The sequence below is a fragment of the Stigmatopora argus genome, chromosome 1, assembly GCF_051989625.1.
Source record: "Stigmatopora argus isolate UIUO_Sarg chromosome 1, RoL_Sarg_1.0, whole genome shotgun sequence".
In the NCBI taxonomy this organism is placed as follows: domain Eukaryota; kingdom Metazoa; phylum Chordata; class Actinopteri; order Syngnathiformes; family Syngnathidae; genus Stigmatopora; species Stigmatopora argus.
The window spans coordinates 21,480,679-21,502,298 of record NC_135387.1 but is presented as its reverse complement, the minus strand read 5'-3'; the positions used below and the strand labels follow the sequence as shown (position 1 = coordinate 21,502,298).

Genomic DNA, 21,620 nt, shown 5'->3' with positions numbered 1-21,620 from the left:
CATACTCAGCTCAAGCTATGTGCGCTTACGCAACACAGCAATCTGTTGGAATGATGAATACAACATGGCGCTCGCTTATCAGTCCTTCAATTTCCACCAGCTGATCATGACGAAGGATGCCCAAAAACCCTATTCAATCTGTTCCCTCCTTGGACAAATATGGACCTCCCTGCATGTGTTTTTCAGCACCGGATAGAGCAATTTTAGATGCAAAGTTGGTCCTAGAAGCATGAATGAATTCTGGAAGTTTTTTTTTTATTGTTTGATCAGGAATAAGTCAAGTGTACTTAGTCATACAAAAGGGCTTGTACGCCGACTGTCTGCTGAATAAATGTGTTTGCCCTTCCATCAGTTAGAGAGTTTTACCATTTGTCAAACGGGCAGTGGAGGAGACTTATTAGTGTGAAGAATTTGCATGGGAGGATCACGCCTCGACGTGACGCGTGCCCCGTACTTTCCAAAAAGCATGCTTGCGCCTATCAACGAAATGACCAAAACCTGGTCTTCAACGTCAGTTGTCCTCTGTACAGAATCATGCTGGTCTACCTCCTTAAATGCATTGCTGAGTTTGAGAGTGAACGGCTTAGTATTATTTTAGTGATAGTATTTAAGAAGGAAATATAAACTATAATCATTTCCTACACCCAAAAATTGATTTTGAAATGTTATTGTGTGCTTCCGGACTTGGAAGCAAACTTTTGTTATACTTGGTCCAATAAAGACACACATTCATCATTCATCAAACCTATCAATAAATCAACACAACAAATAATGAACAAATGAATAATTCATTCATTCATTCATCTTCCATGCCGCCCTTTCTCGAAAGGGTTGCGGGGGTGGCTGAAGCCTAACCCAGCTGTCTTCGAGCGAAAGGCAGACTACACCCTAGACTGGTCGCCAGCAAATGAATAATTAATACCACAATTAAGTATAGCAACAAAATGACAAATGTAGGGCATTGATGCACTAATGCATCTCATGAGCAGGTGTGTCTAATATATGAAAATAAACTTGTTTGTTGACGATGTGCTTTACAATCCGGTCCACTTTATAGTCCAAATAGTAAGGTAATAGAAGAGTCGGGTCTGAAAATGGAGCCGTTGAAATATTTTAACGAGATGAGAAAAGAAGAGGAATACACGTAAGTCTGAGTTAGTCATTATTTATTGTTTGTGCTGGTCGTAAAGAACTTTTTATACTCACATTATGCAAACGAAGCTACTATGCTACAGGTGAATGATGACTGCTCTGGAGACGCTCTCTTTCTTTACTCTCAGGATGGATGAGTTTAATACATCAGTGCTTCACAAAAAAAGGCCTACTTTCTCACCACGGAACATTTTTCTCTCTGGTAAACTCGAGAAAAAAAGACTTGGGCCTTGTTACCTTGCCAGACTTGGCCTTTGCTTTTCAACACTAGTCCTTCACTGTGATGCAGAGGGGACTTCTCATTAAGGGATAAAGGCACTGGATCAAACTTCAGAGACAGTAACTGATGATCTTTCAAGCACTCATTTATTGAACCAATGACAATTATAGCTTGAAATCAATTGCACACCAATATTATGTTTTGTTATTAACAAAACAGAAAGCTGCGGTGTCAAAAAGGATATAGTGACAGTTGTCTTCTATAATAAGTTGCAGTCTATCAACAACCTTTATCATGTGAAAATCTATTCCAATTGTTATTCATTCTAATGTTTTGCTGAAGCTCCCACATACAACGATGCTTTTCTTCCTCTTCCCAGTCTCCTACTCATTTACTCACCCAACAAATTATAAATCACAATCAAGGCAAGGCAGTATTATTTGCATCCATACTTCATTTGATACAGGAGGGAACTTAATGTGCTTTAAATTATTAAAGTGCAACATTTAGAAGCAAAAAGCTAAAGATATTTAAAGGAGAACATAACCAAACAATAGCAATGATAATAATAATACCAAAAGACGCTCCACCAAATGATTAAAAGAACAAACAATGCTAGCAAACAAAAGATAACTTATTTTAAAATGTGGGGAAAGAGTTCAATTGCAAGCCAATTAGCCATATTTTCCTGGAGTCTTCGGAAAGAGGGATGGAAATTCCCCCTTGACGGACCTCTTTCTGGTGGAGAAATTCTATGTTTGCTTGGGTGGTGACACTGAGACCTAAACCAACCTAATGACTTTAGTTCTCAACATAGATTGTCCTTAATGAACACCATGTTTGAGGTTAGCAGAACCCAGATGGTCATTGAGCGAAAAACAACACACACTTATGCTGAGATTTTAAATCCTCTGGATCTTGTAAGGCCATCCTGTTAGACACACCTCTGCAATATTGCGTGGACATTGGGAACAGTTCCTTTGGATTGGAAGACCGATGACTATTACTCTCGCCCCCTCCCCCACATTTTAGATGGTGTGGCTGACTCCGTTTAAATCCCCATTGCGTCATCTACCCAAAAACTATAGACATTCCACTACAACTATTTATATATCATTGGTTTAAACAACAATCCAAGACGGGGAGGGAAAAAAAATCCATATTTACACGTTGCACTGGTTGATGAATAAAATGAAAGGTAGCAAACAGTTAAGGTAAATTCTGCTGTTACGATTTTGAGCCGTCGACATGGGAGCGGGTGAAAGCCGAAGTGATAACAAGATGTCGAGAAATGCAGCAAAATGGGAGAAAAGATGGAGCATGCTCTGCTTTTGCTCTGACCTGGTTCCAGTTAATCCGCCCACTTCACACGATGAACATTACCTCCACACTGTATTTATAGAGCCATTCGCTGTGTATTTCTGTGAAGGCCTGCCTGTAGATATTTTTCACAGTGTTTGCAAATACAGGTAATACTTTACCCAGGACAGTGGCAGTTAAGAGTACCATCAATATTTTCTGATTAAATTCAAGGCCAAGTCATTTTTCTTGACCAAACATCACAACCCACTTGTGTTTTTGGGGACATTGCTCCCAAAATACATTAATGACTTCGAGTAACACAGACTACGTCTCTCCATACTCTATTTTAAAGTAATTGAATTGAATTAAACGCTTTTACTGTCATTATACATTCTCCTTTTGTGATTCATCATTGTTTTCTGGGGTGATGAAGTTGAACAAATTTTATTTCACTGTGAATGATATAAAAAGTGGCGGCAAGGAGGAGTAGTGGTTAACATGTCCCCCTCACAGTTCTGAGATCGAGGGTTCTATCCCAACCAACTGTGGGTAGTACGCAAGAGACCTTCTGAATTGATTGATGCCACCCTGCACATTATTTTATCTCAGAATTATATTGTTTTATCTTTACAAACACCATATTTTTTTGCTTATGTGAAGTCTCTTCTCAAATATTAATAAGTCCGAAGTATTTATTGACTATTCTTTTTTTGAATGACATAGTATCCTCTGATTGTGATAAAATGTACAAGTCAGAAGTTATTTGTTGCAATGCATTTGGAGCCATTCCATGTTCCATTGCACGACATTTACAGTAAATATTTCATATTACACTACTCAGCAGCGTACTATTCAGGTGCCTGTGGAAATGTGCAGTTGTAATCTTTCCAAAAAAATCATAATTATTGCTTATGCAAAGTCTCATTTAATAAGTAAGACCTAATGGGTGTTACAATGTTTAATAACTATTCTTCTTTGAGTGACATAGTATCCTCTGATTGTGATAACATGTTCAAGTCAAAAGGTATTTGTTATACAACGCACTTGGAGACATTCGAAGATAGGTCCCATTGTACGACATTCACAGTTAATATTTCATAGTATACGACCCAAAAGCCTACTACTCAGGTGCCCAGCTTGATGCCTGCAGGCTAATTTCATGATGGTGACACGCAGTGTCTCTATTTAACATCTACATCTGTGCAAGGGTGATGCATTCTCTATTTATTGCATGTCTATTATGTAAATGTGTAAATGAGCCTGCGAGGACTGAACATCCTAAGCATACCATTGGTTTACATTCTATAGTATCATTAAAAAATATTTCTGTTTCTAACTGAGGGGTAGCTGTGTCCTGATCACTCGTTTATTCACAAAAGGCACAATACTTGGAGTCCATGAAATTGGATAATCCTCCCAAATTTTGTGTTTACACTCCGTGCAAATATATTCCCGTTTAAAATAATAACTATGTCTAGAAGTTATTGCTGCATTATTCGGAGACACGATAGTTATTCCTCTGGCCTCTGTGTTCATGTGCAGTAGATCCATTATTCTCCTCTTCCTTGCGGCCTCTTTCACTATTTTATATGATCTTTTTTTTGTCTTCATTTAACCTTCATGTGCTCCGCTTTCTTCACTCTAACTCTCCCGTGAGACTAAATGTCCTAATTCACTTCTTAAGACTTGAGCTGCATCACAAAAAAACACCAATGGAGTTCTACTGTTGAATACAAGTCTATATTTCACACACTATGTTCAGTAAAGGAAAAAAATTCACTGTCGTTATTGAGTTTGTTTACAAATATGGTTTCGTCAATGAAAACTGCACAATAATGGCACAAACATACCACTTTCTACAGATCTTCAATTCTGCACTGCAACATCCCTTGAATTTTTAACCCCGATCTCAATGGCTCTTATTCTTTACAAAATATGCATGTGTGTCAAAGTAGACAGGAGGAGGTTTTATATTTTTTATGGGCAATTTCTGGATCACAACCTTTACATATATATATATATATATATATATATATATATATATATATATATATATATATATATATATAAGTTTAATTTTCAGCAGCTGCATGCACAAGTGGAGCGTGAAATACATTGTATGTTTTTAATCAGCTGTGAAGATCACACAAACGTAATACTAGAAAGCTCAAAGTAATAACAACAATGCTTTTCTTTAAAGAAGCAATCGGAGAGGTATAATGAAATATAAGTCTTATAAATCTATTGCAACACAAAAATAAATCATTTTTATTTCTTTTTATTTAATGTATGATACATTTTAAGTAGCAATTAATACATGCTTTTTTCAGTTCTGTGAAGTAATAAACATTGGATCTGACAGATAATGATAATGATGAAAAAATATTGTATTAAATTTGTAATTAAAGCCAGTGCAATGAGTCATTTTTACTCCAGTTTTATCCCTAAGGAGCAAAGATACTAATACACAGGACAGGAAACCATTAGCACTCTCATTCACACCACCACTGAGTGGGAAACAGCCCCACGATTGCCCACACCAAAGGTCAGGCGAGTGAACCGCTAGACCATCAAGTGGCTCACCTTGACAATATCTTACTTTTGTATTAAAGTATCTTTCGCACTCATCAATCAATTTTGCTATGTCCCTGATCCTGGCCTTTTGTAACTCCGTTTGTAGAAAAAAAGAGTACTTAGCCACCAACATACTGCATGATACTACTCTTGGCATGCAGGCATGTTCAGCCTTATATTCAATTTTATTTCAGGTAGAGAAAAACACTCTTCTCCCCAAGGATGCACTTAGTGTGCAAGCACTGCCCAGGCTGATTCTAGTAATGAGGAAACTAAAACCTGAGGAAAGACAATGGCTAGAGAAAGACAGAATGTATTCAAACAGAAAAGTGTTGTTTAATTTTTTTTTAAAAAAAACATGCTTTCACAACATCAATTCGTTCACTGGCGTACATATATGTTAATTTAATCTGTTTTCACCATGCGTATGGAAAAACACCATTTTTTTGTCAGTGCTCACGTGTGTTGAGGTGCATGGGTGTGGATGTTTAGACACACTGCCTTTCTTAACAGAACCTGGGAGCAGCACTACACGAAAACACACACATAATAAAGAGCTGAGAAGAGAGTGGCGCTATGAGGAGTAAGGGAATTAGTGTTTAGTGATGGCTGAAGAAGCACCCCAGTGAAAACACAGACAAAGAAATAAAAGCAATTGAATTGATTACCCAAGAGCTACACACAAAGACCAAACCAGCACACATGCAAGCTATTATATGGCGATGTGGACCTCATAATGTGAGAGTTGTCGAGTACCCAATATAGTCTCTTTTCCGATTATCCCCTTTGCCTTCCTCTTCATTTCTCTTGGGTTTCCTCTCTTGCCATTGCAAGCTCTTTCTCGAGCTCCACTTTCACATTACAACATTGTAATAAAGCCAGCCAGCCAGCGGCTCTGCACTCGACTCAATATCCGACACGCGCTTGTCAACTGTGGCAATGAGCTTGGGAGTAATCAGTAGACCGATTCCTGTTTAATGTTTTGCGGGCTAAAGCGATGAAGCTGGAAAACATGTTGCAGGCTTTCCGATATTTCTCAAATCTCATCTCATCTCATTTTCTGAACCGCTTTATCCTCATTAGGGTGGCGGGGGGTGCTGGAGCCTATCCCAGCAGACTTCGGGCCAGAGGCAAGGGACACCCTGAATCGGTGGCCAGCGGATCGCAGGGCACAAGGAGACGGACAACCATGCACACTCACATCCATAGCTAGGGGCAATTCAGTGTCCAATCAGCCTACCAGGCATGTCTTTGGAATGTGGGAGGAAACTGGAATACCCGGAGAAAACCCACGCAGGCCCGGGCAAAACATCCAAACTCCACCTGGATTTGAACCCAGGTCCCCCCCTGTGAGGCTGACGTGCTAACCACTCGCTCCACCGGGCCGCCCTGTTTCTCAGATATTTATTGCAATTCTTAAAAAAGGCTTTTAAATCTAATAACATTTCTATTCAGGCACCCCAAGTATGGTGGAGACGGGGTTGTTTTCATTGCTTTTTGTGATAACTTGGTTGAAGCCAGGATTGCATTATATTGATCAAAAGAGACATAGCACCTGTAATTGCATTACAGATGGATTTCAACACAAGGGGGGCGAAGGGGCAACATCAAAAGGACAACAGCTATGTGGTGATTATCACTAATCTTATTAAATTTGCGAATCTTAATGGCGGTGTACATTACTGAGAGTGTCCTGCCGTGTTGTAATTGTGTCGAAGGGCTAATCAAATTTACGTTTATAACATTGCACACAATAGGAAAAGAGAGGCATATTTCTGCAATGAGGGCCACATTTCACCATTGTCACTTCCATTAGCGTCGAATACAAAATCCCTTTGCAAGAAATTGTTGTAAGCACGGTTGTTTTTCTGTCTTCTGCTCTGTTCTCTGTGCGTGCAATTACCATGATAACACCTTCAGGACTGCTAAAACGTGACTGTACCTCACTGAATTGGTGTGAGACACGAATAGGAGAGAGAAAGTTGTGATATACTTTAAAGTATGCTAAAGTAGGGTTTCCCAAGCAAGGTTTGGCCTGCAGGGCTTGGAGCGAATATTCACTGGCAGCCAAAATACATTAGACGTTCACGCCGCAAGTGCTGCTGAAACATGAGATTTCACGCCAATCCTTTCATTTGAAACGAAAGGGACGTCCTTCTTTCTGTCATATAAGAATAGTTTGCCTGGAAGAAATATATAGATCAGTAGTATACAGTACTGTGTGCTTGTGTGCATTTTATACTACTGTGTGTACATACACACAGGTATGTAACAGGTGCATTATGCTTTCACGTGCTGTGACATGCAAGCGTGGTAAGTGTTCACAGAAGCAGAAGTAACCTAGGACCAACCACTCACTCTGCAGACCTTCCCCGGGCCATCATTGATTTTCTTTCTCATTTTATTTTTAATAAAATATTTCCTAAAGACAAATGCACATTTATACACAACTACTCAACTTATAATTCAAACCAAGGCCAATGAAAACTGACTTCCTAACATTGTGGGTTATGTACCATGCAGCGTAAGAAACCAATGATGTAGTGCAGTACGTAAGTCAATACCACGGTTGTTAACACTTAAAAAAAAATCAGTTCCAGCATGAGAGCCCATATGCACATAAATGCAATGATTAAGTGCCTATTACTCTAATACACTCACTCATTCATTCATCTTCCAAGGTAGGGTACACCCTGAATTTGGTGCCAGTCAGCCACAGGGCACATGAAAGCTAACAACCATGCACACACTCATACTCTATTGACAATTTGCAGTGTTTAACCTGTGTTCATGTCCACGTCTTCATTGTTTCCCCCAGGTCTGCTCCCTATTGCTATTTTGTTGCTTTTCACTGAATTTTGTATCTAGATTATTTTTAGTGAACTTTTTAGTAAGAAACCAAATCCATTCTTCCTTTGTTTGCCTTCTTTGTATTTGGATCCCAAATACTCACCACTCAAAAACCTAACAAATTCTTTAACAGTAGTTCTTTAAACTAAGCATTCTTAATAAAATCTCACGCATTAGATGTTATTACATTGTAAGCCTAACTTTCATCCACAAATGTGACCGCTAAATCACCTGTAATGAAAGCACCATTTTTCATTTTTAATGAGCAGCAAAATGCAATTTGAGCTTTAATAATTTGATGTATACTCAGTTGCATCTGACACGAGTACCAGCGCGCTGCAATAATAATAACCTTGCCTTAGCACCTTGTAAGATGAAAAGGAGACATTTCATTTTTATTTATTTTGGAGCCCCCCAGCAAACTTCACACTGAACTTGTGAACAAGCACAATAACAACAGCAAAAGGAAGAAACGATTTGAAGGAGTGTGATGTCTTAGCAATCTTAAATGATGCTTTCTGCCTGACTTTTTCCATATTCGTAGGTGTCCAGATGCAAAATTAGCACTGTGTAAATTTTTATTTATTTATTTTGATATCCTACTTATTCAGTCACCATTTGACAATAAATATAAGGTACCCTTATGCTTCATGAAAACGGGGCTATTTTACAACACGGCTGCCTCTGCATAGGGGGTGAAACTGGGGCAGCATTATTGGCCAGTGGGAGCTCAAAGTTCATGGAGTTTGAAGATCTGATCTTAATACTGCCTAGCTGCCTGCAGAACAGAGGATAGCCCTCGGGGTTGCCCCGATCATTTTCTAAAATTCGTAATACTTGGGTGGATTGCTTGGCTTTCAGCCATATAGCAGGTGAACCTCGCTATTTAGATGCAAGGCACGGTGAATTCTGACACCGACAGTCTACTAATGTGGTCATGAGTTTAAAAAAGTTTACCAAGACTTGAAGTCAATCATTGGTCATCCGGTACAGAATGGAACTCAATGATTGAAAATAGTCTGTTGTCGCAATTTCCATTACTGCAAGGTTTTATAAGACTTTCTGGCCTTGAATTTTCAATCCCAGAGGTTGGCCCCTGAGTAGGCTATAAGGGCTCTTACACACATTGATGCAGACATAAGGTGCTGGATGCTATCACCTATCAATACAGCCAACACAACAAAAGAGAACAAAAAAATGTGAATGAGAAGGGTTGAGAATGAGAAAGGTTATTTGGATGGTGGAAATGGGTGAAATGCAGGGTCAACCATCTTTCTATTCAACATTTCCACAATGGTCTGCTCAAGGACTTGCAATGTGTCCACATCACATTATTATTAATTCTTAGTTTTTTTAACAGAAATAATTATTTCTTTGCAATTAATGGCTTTTCACAGGAAACTTTGAGAATAATGCGTCTCATAATGACATATGCAAGCTTAACATTTCTGATCTCTTGTATCATAAAAGAAAAAACTCAGTCCCTATCAAAGCATTCATTAGTGGTGCATCTCTATTTCAAGTGAGATGTTTATCCGTGCAATATTTTAATTCATATTTTTCAAATATTACACAGCTTCAAATTGTAAAATACCCCAGTATTGTTTTTCAAACAAAGCAGCTGTCTTGTCAGTATGCCTCTCTGTCATGGGGGAAAACCCTTAATAAAGACAAGTTCACACACATCCATGTTCAAAGATGACTCTCCTCTGGAAACATTCACACTTTCACTGACACACACACAGTTGTGAAGCTGTGAAGTCGAGAGTTACGTCTTTTGCACTCTGCACTATTTTCTATATTTTCACCAAGTACCTGAGCCCTTTCTCACCACTTTTTTTGCCTTCTTCCTTTTTGTGTCCAAGTCAGCCTCCACTTTAAGGTTTCCTGCACGCAGAACCGTTTCTACTGCGTCTTTATATGGCACCTTGTGGGGAAACTCTTCTGTGATCTCACAAGCGATGAGTGTAACCAAAGGAAAGACTGCACTATTAGCAGTAGATGAAATATAATGTATAGATATCTTAACATCTGAATTGAAAATGAGCTGAAGTATTGGAAGAAACTAAACACATTAAAGTCACTTGAAAATTACACCATGAATAAAATTAAAAACAAAAAAACAGTCATTTTAGATTTCCCTGACACTGGCTTATGTTAATACTATGTTAAGTTTTTCTTGCAAGGCTCCAGCACCCAAAAGGCCCCTTGTGAGGATAAGCGGTTCAGAAAATGAATGATGTTATTAGCTCTAAAGCCTGAAGTTGTGTTATTTTATGTTTATAAAATTAAAAGTATTAAGCCAACAGCGATACTCATTAACATAAATCACATCTGTGATGGAGTCCAATTCACAGACTTGTGCCCTTCTCATGTTTGTATATCTCACACAAAGTTGAGCTTCAGGAACTGCAAATTCAACTATTTACACTTTGATTCCATCACATTGATCAAACTCCATTTACATCAAACCTCATTTTGACCATCCTGGAAACTGTCATGGGAATGTTATTGCACTTATATAATCTTGTGGAAATACTCAGCCTTTTTCAATCTACTACTAAACTCCCCTCTGGCCAGTCTGAATTATCCTGGCGCACATATGGACACGCATGCGCATGCAAACATTCATCATCCAAGTCAAACTCGGATAAGCACATGTGACATATCTGCTTTGACCTTTGCACGTCGCTGAAACGGTCACATTCATGAATGCACATGTAGACACACATACACTCGTTGTGTATCCCAGTGCTCTGGATTAGAGGCATACAGATTAGAGATTAGGGCCATCAGAGTATTACACAATTTTCACAAGTCCCGCCTCCACAGAAGCATATCTGGCCTGATCATTTGCTACGGCGATGGTATATACAAAGGAGAGTGGATTTTACATAATTACAATGATACTTGTTCTATAATCCTAAATTAGCACTCTCAAAATGTCATTAGCTTTGAGGATTTCCATTGTTTTTTGTTCCAACGGCTCTCCGTTTGTTATCTACTCTCCTCGTCACAGTCAGCTGATCTTCAAAAACCTCATTCTGAAGTTATTGCAGCCTTATTAGTTTACTTAATGACCTCAGTTCATCAATGCCATCTCTTCAGCGACTACTGTCGCTTCTACTAGGTCATCTTCATGGATTTATGCAGACAAGTGGTGATTCTGTGGCCAGAACTATCTACTCGATTGAAAGGTCAAGGATAGATGACTTCAGTACTAATGAACTAACAAAGTACAGCCAAGGAATGTTTGAATTTTGTGGTAGAACAGAAACAACCATTAGATGTATGCCATTACCTTCCAGGCAAACATGGGTGTCCAAAGAGGTCCTCAACGGCCACAGTGGGTGCAGGTTTTCCTTCCAACTGAAAAAGAGGATACATTTTCATCAATCTGCTGTCTTAAAAATCTAATTAGGTAATTTCTGTCAGGTGCTGCTGGTTATAGAAGAAACCTCATTGGTTAAATTGTCTGAGCTGGATCAGTTGGAACAAAAACACCCACCGCAGCCCTTTTTGAAATAGTTTGGACACCCCTGGTCTAGGATGTGGGTGGATGAAGGACTGTGAGAAGGTGCACTATATTGATTTCTGATTCACTACTTCTCTTACCTGGGTGTTTGGACGCTCTTATTTTGGAATTGACTAGCTCTATAGTGTGTCTGTGTGCCTTTGTGCAATCCTTGCGTGCACATGTAGCTGTATGTTATCTTGTATGTGTGTAAAAATAAAAATAAAAAAGACAAATATAAAATTCATCCAACCCAACGGTCCTAAACTGAAATTACTTTCTAACATGACTTTACAAATGAATTAAAACTTTCCTTCAACCTCAGTCCGCGTTGCTCGTTTCCACAGCCACTGCGGGCACACAAGGGACATTGACCTTTATGAATAAAGCTTCATTTGAACTTGATAGATGTTCCAAATAACCAACAGATTCTGCAGCGTGGGTAGATGTTCAGTGGCTCGCTGCGTGTCTGTTGACAAGGCACGCAACATGAAGCTTATGTATGCTGTTTTGCTGAGAGGTTGACCTTCACTTAATTAGTTCTGCCCCCTTTCATTAAACATGCATTTCTGGAATGTCCTTAATCATTTTTATTGAAATTATTGACCAAATTATTTATGCCCATCATATCTCTGTTTGCTTTCTGCATTTGTTAGGTGAATGCCGTCATGCCATTTGGGTGCCTTGCTTTGCGAGATGGGCAGACTTATGACAGTATATCTGATGTGACAGACAAATATGAAATTGGTCAGGTTCTCCGGGCGTAAGTACCATAAATCTTTGTATATTGTATTTTGTGTCTTACCTCTTCTGCAATGTTTGATTCATTGACATTCCCAGTTGTCTAGGCACTATGCATAAAAAGGAATTATGTCGGGACTTCCAATTTTTTAGGCTTCAGAATCAAATCATTTATTCAAAAGAAGGTGATAGTGTTGCTTGCAAGTAGCTGATTGAAGAGTCATTTGTGATAGTCGGCCAACTATCTGCATATTGTGCTCATATGTGTGGTGTGAAAATGACTGCTGCTTTCCCTTCCTGCAAACCTTTTCTCAACACAGTGCGGTTTCAAACACGCTCTCACGTGCACACATATATATGCACACATACACACACAAAGGCCATATGGCAACATCAGCATTTGGCCTCAGAGATTTGTGCGGATCTTTTATATAACACATAGAAGTCCAATTTTAAGTGCAATTCATCACATGGTGAGCCCAATACCTGTTTTATTTTATTTTTTTAAATAAGTATTTGATGAACATGTCATTAGTCTGATCCAGAAAAAAAAGAACTGTATGAACATTGCCAAATAAGCAATTTTATTTGGCATTTTACTGATTCCTCAATTTATTTAAGATCTCAAATCTTTATGAATAACATGTCAAGGGATTCTATCTTTTAGTCATGATATTTTTGTTGATGTAATGTATGATATGTTAGATTCCATCTTGTTTTTGTGGAACAGGAAGGAGTTCTGCGAGCTGTGCCTGGCTAAGGACAGACAAACAAGCAAAGTGTTTGTCTGTAAGAAATTTCTCAAAAAAGATGGCAGGAAAGTCCGCAAGGCTGCCAAGAACGAGATCATGATCCTGAAATTGTACGCAGTCTTTGGACAGAAGGAAGTATGATTGAGGAGTACGAAAGCTGAAAGCTAGATTGAAACATTTTGCTCGGAACAAATCATGTTTTGATAGTCATCCCTAATTTGTCTTGTACAGCAGTGTTGCCTAACTAATCAGCGTACCACGGCACTGTATCCTGCAAATAGTCCTTATTGGCACTTATTTTCAACCAGATTTCATGTATTTAGAAGAAAATCCTCATTATGAATATGCAGTAATAAACAAGAGCATTTCTGTTCCTCTACTCACTCTACCACTGCTACAGACCAAATGAAATGAATTTTATCTACACCAATACAGTGTGGTTATGAAAGCTGGGCCCACTTAGTTCAAACAATTCTGACTCGGTTTTTTGGCTTTTCTAGGGTCAATCATCCAAACATCCTTCAGCTTATAGATACATTTGAGACCAGGAAAGAATACTATATCATCCAGGAACTGTGAGTTACTTTATTGTTATTGTTTTTGGAATGTGTATGCATCCACAGTACTTCATGCAGAACCCGTTTTCTTTTTAGCTTAAGGGGACCTGATGTTTGAATGTTTGCCTTTAGGGTTTTCTGGCAATATACTGAATTAATGGGCCCCAAAATCCCAGCAAAATTTCCAGGTTATGATGAAGACAAGTGGGCGTATTATTATTTCTTTTTCATTACTCTACAGTTCTTTTCCTTCACTAATAAATTAAATCCTGATTCATTTAAAGACTGTCTTCTAATCATCTTTCTCAGATAGTTTATGTTAAACATCAAAGTAGTGACACTGCAAAAAGAAGAGTTTAAAAAGGGGGCAAAATAGTCTCATGGCAGTGTAACTAGGCAGTATGCTATGTGCTGCACCTTAATTAAAATTGTACCTGAACATGTAACACACACAGAAGTCCATTAGTTCAAGGGGTTGAACAGAGTACATGCTGTTATTATTATGTCCTCTGGTGTAGCCCCCCACAACAGAGAGATGTGTACAATTTGATTAGATATTTGCTCTCTTAACACTCTACATTACTCAGTGCCCCTGAAGCGATGCCTTACCTTAAGAGGATCGATAAGATTAGTGCAGCCAACAAAAGGCACGTCGGCAATTTCTTGTCACGCAATAACGGCAGATGTGTGGGAAAGGCATTTTGTTTGAGTTGGGTGAATACAGATGGACAGAGGGGCTTATTGCTGTTGTTTTTAGCAGCATTTGCAGCCAGCTAGTGTTTTTCACGAAGAACTTACCTATGATTTCTATTACTATTTCCAAAGAAAAGTATAATGATTCAAACTCTTGGTTTTTTTTTGTGTTTTTTATTGTTTCCAGAGCTACCTTGGGGCTTGTATAAACAGATTGTCTAACTAATAGACATAAAAAGAAAAAAAATGTAGTATTTTGGATTTTCTTTTGCACTAAAAGCAATTTATTCCATTGCAGCATGTGGCAAAATAAGTTTGTCCTCTCCTCCAATGGCTCTTCTGTGCCCTGGGCTTTAGTTAGTAAGGCAGTTAAACACAAACAGCCCCTTGTATTTATTTATTTATTTATTATATGTAGTATCCATCAATCCACTATTTGTTCCATTTTGCCTCACGCGGGTCACAGGGATAATAATTATTGATTCTACTTTTTGTTGTATCTGGTATTTTTTTAATTGCATCCTAAAACCTGACTAGAGACTGCCAAGCCATTGAAGCGAAAAATCTTTCGATGCATTACGTTACATTACATACACTTGTATAATGACAATAAAAGCATTACATTCAATTCAATATCACCATTTAAAAGCAAGGAAAGGCAAAGGAAAGTAATACGCATCATTTTATAAAAAGTGTGTAAGAAGGAAATGCCTTATCATCGGCGCTATATGACCCAAGGCAAGCAGACATTGTGCTTTGAGACACTGGTTCCAACCCCCAACCCACATCTTGACCATCAATAGAAAGAGTAGCGTATGTACTGCTTTTCTCACTTGTGCGTGTGATTTACAATAGGGCCACAGGGGGGGATGTCTTTGACTGGATTCAGGATCAAGGCAACTACACAGAAAGAGATGCGTCCAATGTCATCAGACAGGTGCTGGAGGCTGTGGCATACTTGCACTCCCTCAACATAGTCCACAGAAATCTAAAGGTGCTCTCACAGTATGCCATTTTTCTATATATTAGTACAATTCATTCACCATCAATACCAGTCACAGTTGAATATACTGTATTCAATGAATTGTTCATTTATGCACATTGCCATAGAAATTGACATTTTGAGTGCTTAGAAGGCCAAAGTATATTGCCTTTGTTGGTCTCTGCTAAACTATACAAACATGCACAATAAGACAAAGATGACAAGGATCTGAGAGAAAAAAAAGATTACTACATCATTTAGAATAGAAAAGAACTAGACGACCTCTTTAACTGTATCTTCATTTGTACATTCAAATTATATGTTCCCTTTTCTTTTTGTAATGTACCTTTGGATTCAGTTTGTTCAGTAATTTGACATAAATGTCTGAAATACCATTTGTCCTTTCACTTTGGTTAGCTGGAAAACTTAATGTACTACACTGAGAACAACCACAACAAAGTAGTTCTGCGAGATTTCTACCTTTCTAGATTTGAGAATGGGCCAATCACAGAACCCTGCGGAACACCAGAATACCTGGGTAAGATCTGATCACTAACTAGCATTTATAATTGGAATTTATGCACGGTGGTATGATAAAGTGTGGGCACCCTGATCATTTTCAATATGTATATTTATAAAACAGAGTGCTTATCCATACAGCCCATTATTTCTAAAAGAAAATATTGAAAATTAGTAGAGGTGCCCAAACCATTACAAGCTAAACTTTTTGGGCACATGATATGTGGAAAAGAAAAGCAATCCCGCCAGCATATTAACATGATTAAAATGCGGTGGACACACATATCATCATGGAATGAACACTGGTTTTAATCATTTCTATCAAACTTTTTCTGTACTATCCCTAAGCACCTGAAGTAGTGGCTCGTCATCGGTATGGCCGACCTGTGGATTGCTGGGCTGTGGGTGTCATTATGTTCATACTGTAAGTCTTTGTTTTATGTAAAGATAAACATCTTATACGTATCATAGCTTTTGTATGTCAAATTGTGGTTAATTATGGCTTTAGTCTAGTTTTGTTTTTTGTTTTGACTCTTGCCTCTAAGATTCATATGGCTCTTTTTTATGTAACATACAATTCAAAATTTAAAAGCACCTCTGCACATGATGAAAATTATCTGATCTTGTGGTTTTAGATTTATACTTAATACAACAGCGAGTTGACCATAAAATAAGATGGACACCATATTTTTTCTGATGTTTTGCAGTTTATCGGGTAACCCTCCTTTTTATGATGAGACAGAAGAGGAGAACACAGATCTACACAATCGCATTATTTTCTGTCGCATCGTTGCTGGGGAATTTGAGTTTGATTCCCCATATTGGGACGACATCTCTCCTGCAGGTATACATTTTTTCCACAAGAGGGCAACATATACCTTGGTTAAAAAAATGTAAGTGAATGAGCATTTTATCAGTTTCTGTGACCCTGGTTACCACGATATTTGGCAATATGTACATAGTTTTTTTTTATTCATCTCTTCTATTACTGGTCACAAAGATACATTTAGTAATGTAATATGGGAAGTACTTAAAGTGCAGTGCTTATAATTTTTGACCGACAGTGATAGATACCAACATATTTGCAACGAATTGTTTAAAATTATTTCCTTAAAGAAACAAATTGTGGCTAAAAAGGCCATTGGACAGACAAGCTTCAAAATTAATGATATCCCAGATTAATATGGGGGATAAAAGATGTCATGAAAAGACATGTATCCTAGGGGAAAAGATGAACAGTTCTTGTTTGTAATGTCAGAATTTGAATTAAATAAACAAAAGCAGCAAGGTTACTATTTGACGTGTTCCCCTCCCATCATAAAACAAATAATCGTCTCAATATAATTAATAAAATACTATGTTAAACATGTGTCATTTATTAAGATGAACTGATATCTTAAGTAGCTTCCGATTTAGGAAAAAAACAGTCAGGTACAATATTTTGTAGAAAAATAAATAGTGTATAATACTGTGGTAATCGCACAACAGTGCACACCCTTTTGGCTATTTTGCCTATCAAAGTTAGAAACTGTATAATTTCATTGTTTCCTTCAGCTGTTGACTTTTGTTGCATTTACACTTACAGCGAAGGAGCTTGTCTGTCGACTCATGGAAGTGGACCAGATGCTGAGAATCACAGCACAAGATGCACTTTGGCATGAATGGTATTGGTTTTCACATTGTCATATTGTCTCACAAGTGCAAATGTATTTGGACACAGTATGGGCCTTGGTCTCATGTTTTGAGTGCTGCTTCTGTCAGGATTGCAGGGAACGGTGCTTCAGAGAAAAACCTGAAGGATGGTGTCTGTGCTCAGTTTGAGAAGAACTTTGCAAAGGCCAAATGGCGGGTAGGAAGTCAAGATTTTCTATATAGTTTTACGTAATATGACGTTACAGTACAGATAAGTTGTAAAGAGAAAGCAGTAGAAGATAAAAGATTAAGACCATAAGTAGTGAATTGCAATTAACTATACTTAGTAATGATGGCATACCAATTTCGTTATACGCAGCTGTGTACGATGACAATAAAGGCTTTTGATTTGATTTGATTTGATGGTTGAAAATAGCAGTGATGATTTAATACCATATATAGGCGCGTATTTTTTAGACAGGGTTAGAATACAAATACTTAGATTTGTAAAACACAAAATGATTTATAGGCACATGTGCACACCGGAATATCAGGTGAACCGAAGCAATTTGTTGCAAGTCCAAGTATGAGCAAACCTGTCTAGTATTGTACTGGTCCATTCCTAGAAAATAAAACAGCTGAATTAACACACTGTATCATAATGTGACATTATTGACGTAAAGAAGAGAGCAAGCGTAACATAAAGGTAGTATTGCTCAAAGCATAAGTAACAGTCATAAACTTCTTCTTTCTTTCCCTGTCTAATTCCCAGGAGTTGAAGGTATTGTAGATTATTATGATAGAGAATGGAAGGACAGAGCGTTGGTGGAACTGCACATTTAGTCTGGCATGATCCAGTGAAAAGCATCTCTCAGTGGCTGAACATGCATTGAATTGACTATTTTATAGGTAAATAATCCCCCCCAAAATGATACTACTACAAGTAAAAAAAGACAGTCAGCCATGAGATGTGTTGATCATATCTTGACTGGTGACGGTCTCCTCATGAGCTCTGTCCATGCACTTTCCACTCTGCCTGTCCCAAAGGAGATCACCTGTCCCACTTATCCTTTTCACAGTCAAACGTTCAAAGTGGCGTGCTCTGCTCCTTTCCTACTCCTCATCTGCACTGGACTATGAAATAAATCTGTCTGGATGAATAAAATGATACAGAAACAGGGATGTAATATATTTAATTCATCTTTAAGTTAGTGTTGATAAGGAGAGTAAAATGGAAAGGATGTAGTGGCTAAAAACCACTGTGGACCATTCAAATGTAATAATTCAATGTACAAGGCACCTTGTCTTTCCCTGTATCAAAATCCAAACTGCACCTCAGTGTTACATTTGCGCTAACAAACTGGAAGCTGCTCTTTCATATGAACATCATATCTGTGCTAGAGTAGTTTTAGACTTCCAGATAATTATTTCCCTGGTTAAGAAACATCTAAGATCCTGTATTTTCCCATATTCCTTCATTGTGAACAGTCAGGGTGATGGAAAGGATCACTTCAGTTGTCAAGTAAGCAATCAGAAATATGGGAAGATGGAATCTTGAGATGGATTCAGACCAGGGGTATTAAATACAACTGGAAGTAAATACGTGCACAATTCACGTCACAGGAATCATCCAAGTGCTTAGTAGGATTGTGCCGTAATAAGTTCTTTCAGATGCACAACAGATAAGCCTTATAAATACTGTATTAAAAATGATCATCTTAATAAAGTGTTGTTGAGAAACAATTAAGATTTAATATGTAAAAACATTTGATACTTTTTACTTTGCCTATCTTGCAGAAAGCAATCCGTGTTACCACCTTCATGCAGCGTCTGAAGAACTCTGAGTCAGTTGTTGACAGTTCAGCTGATGGACTGAGTGGTGAGGAAGGGGATGGTAAAGTAAAAGTGTCTGAGGTGACAAGTAATGAGGAGGGGACCAGGGTTGTAGAAGGCGGGGCTATAACCGCTGGTGTGCCATTAGAGGTAATGGTTGAAAATCGGCCAGTGAATGTTGACCAGGAGGTCGAAAACCAGCAGACAGTAGAGGTGAATATTAAAGTGGACACATCCACACTCCCTGATAATCCTGGCACAAGGAAATTGACAGCTGCTCAAACCAACATAACAGTTCCCAATTTGGATGACAACCAAGAATCCAAAAAAGACCCCTCTAAGACCACTGAATGCAAGCTAACAGACAGCATTTCAAGTTGCCAGTCTGACAGGAAACTGACGTGCACCTCCCCAGACGCCAGCAACAAGCACAAGATGACCGCAACACTTCACAGTCCTCCACCCGAAGCCTCTGCTAAAGACACAGCGAAAGATAGAAATGATGGAAGCTGGTGTCAGACGCAACTACCTGAGGCAGTGGCAGAGAGTTCAGCAGCAACATCGGTCGCACAGGCTATCACGCCCGCAGTTGGGGCCGATGTAGGTCTAGGCGTTGGGTTAAGGGGTGAAACAAGTCCTTTGCTGAGGAGAGACAGGGAGGCCAAAAAAACAGACCGATACAGTGCAGAATTCAACATTACCAAAGATGATCCTAGTCAGGGATGCTATGCAATTGGGAGCTCTGCTAGTCTGGGCCGGCATGCCACACCATACAACAGAGACATTGGGACTATAGGCGTGGGAATGACAGGAGCCTATGGGAGTCCATATTCCACCTTGTATGCAAGTGGAAGAAGTGTTGGGATGTATGGGACTGGGTTACATCCTGGAGGAGTGGGAGGCAGAGCGACAAGCGACTGGCAAATGGACAGTGTGATTGAGCAGATTGAAAAGCAAATGGTGGCAGTGCTAGAGAAAATTGAGGGCGACATGCCATCATTGCTGGAGCAAATCAGTGATTGCCCATCTCAACCACTACGGATCAGGAGCGCGCACGCCTCTCCTGCCACTACCCGGTCACGCACCCCCCATCACTCCTCTTTTGAAACCTTGGCCACCCCACCACCTCTTCCAACCTCTCCTAGGCCTGCTTTACCATCTCTCCCTCACCTTAATGTCCCCCCTCCTTCTTATCCTCCACCTTCTCCACCATCTCAAGTATCGGTGCAGACTACGGACCATCAAGAATCTGGACCGAGAGGGAATGAATGTTCTGGACAATCCCCCAGAACTAGTATGGGCAGGGGGGTATAAAATGTAAAGGGTAGGTTGGGATGATCAAGTATTAAATTCATGAGGATTCGTGTGGGTATTAATGTTCCTACTTTGTTGCGATTGACAAGTGGAAGTACAGAAAATGCAAACATGGATGGAAAATGTTATTATATAGGCTCCAGCACCCCGCGACACTGAAAAGGATAGGCGGTGTTGAAAATGGATGCATAATCTGATTACATATCTTGTTACCCAGTCACAACAAGACAGCACATCCACTTCACCCTCTCAAAGATGATGTAATGTTTTGTATGGCCATGACTCGTGTGTGTATATACAGTATACCCTTACAGCACTGAACTCTTTATTATTCAAGTAAAAGGGAATTGACGAAACGTAACTTTGTGAAAGAGCATGATTAACAAATTTGTCCATTATATGCTCACAAGACTCATCATCAAGACATCATTATGACATCAAGGCACTTTGTGTTGTGTGATCAAAATCCAAAGCAGAGGGTTTGTACAATAAGACACGATAAAAGTCCCATTAAATCATGCCCTGCAAAATGCAAATCTATTTACTGTAAGTAGCTTTACAATTCTTGTTATGCCATGTGTCGTAAACTTCCTAATGTCCAAACATCTGTTGGCATTATCAATCAAGCACTTCCAGTTCCATGTTCGTCCTTTCTAACGTAGCCAAACATTTGAGAGGGAGATCAATATGGCAGCCAACAGGACTGATGAAGCCTAGCAATGGTGATTGGTTTCCTTGAAATCACCCTGCCAAGGTACCCCTAAAATAATCTTGGATATTTTTGTGGTAAAGAACTCCATTTATTTCACAATCACAAATGTAAAGGCAATTTACATTTCAATCATAAGATTCTTGGGTCTGTGTACCTCAATGTTATGTGATTTTTTTCTGGATGATCAAGTCTATCCTTCATTCTACCCCCATGTAAAATGTCTCTAAAATATATTGTGTCTGCAATGCAAATAAAGGGAAAATGTCATGTTGA

The 21,620-nt window shown here is 38.8% G+C and overlaps 2 protein-coding genes across 4 annotated transcripts in view; one reads left to right on the top strand and one right to left on the bottom strand.

Annotated features, from left to right (window-relative positions):
- LOC144080947 (mitochondrial glutamate carrier 1-like) overlaps window positions 1–11,461 on the bottom strand; it is a 25,867-nt gene extending 14,406 nt beyond the window's left edge. For both annotated transcript variants that reach the window (XM_077608406.1, XM_077608407.1), the window contains exon 1: window positions 11,400–11,461. The gene's annotated coding sequence lies outside the window, so the exon portion shown is untranslated. The remainder of the gene's footprint in view (window positions 1–11,399) is intronic.
- Window positions 1–21,620, top strand: part of camkvl (CaM kinase-like vesicle-associated, like) — a 26,812-nt gene extending 5,192 nt beyond the window's left edge. Inside the window, exons 2-11 of one of the 2 annotated variants that reach the window (XM_077608404.1) lie at window positions 12,269–12,375; window positions 13,084–13,215; window positions 13,606–13,680; window positions 15,211–15,349; window positions 15,755–15,875; window positions 16,205–16,280; window positions 16,564–16,700; window positions 17,442–17,520; window positions 17,618–17,705; window positions 19,286–21,620. In XM_077608404.1, the coding sequence (XP_077464530.1) occupies window positions 12,269–12,375; window positions 13,084–13,215; window positions 13,606–13,680; window positions 15,211–15,349; window positions 15,755–15,875; window positions 16,205–16,280; window positions 16,564–16,700; window positions 17,442–17,520; window positions 17,618–17,705; window positions 19,286–20,635 (2,304 nt within the window). In that variant the 3' untranslated portion in view covers window positions 20,636–21,620. Of the gene's footprint in view, window positions 1–12,268; window positions 12,376–13,083; window positions 13,216–13,605; window positions 13,681–15,210; window positions 15,350–15,754; window positions 15,876–16,204; window positions 16,281–16,563; window positions 16,701–17,441; window positions 17,521–17,617; window positions 17,706–18,260; window positions 18,398–19,285 lie in introns of those variants that run through there. The other variant, XM_077608405.1, reaches the window with a different exon arrangement.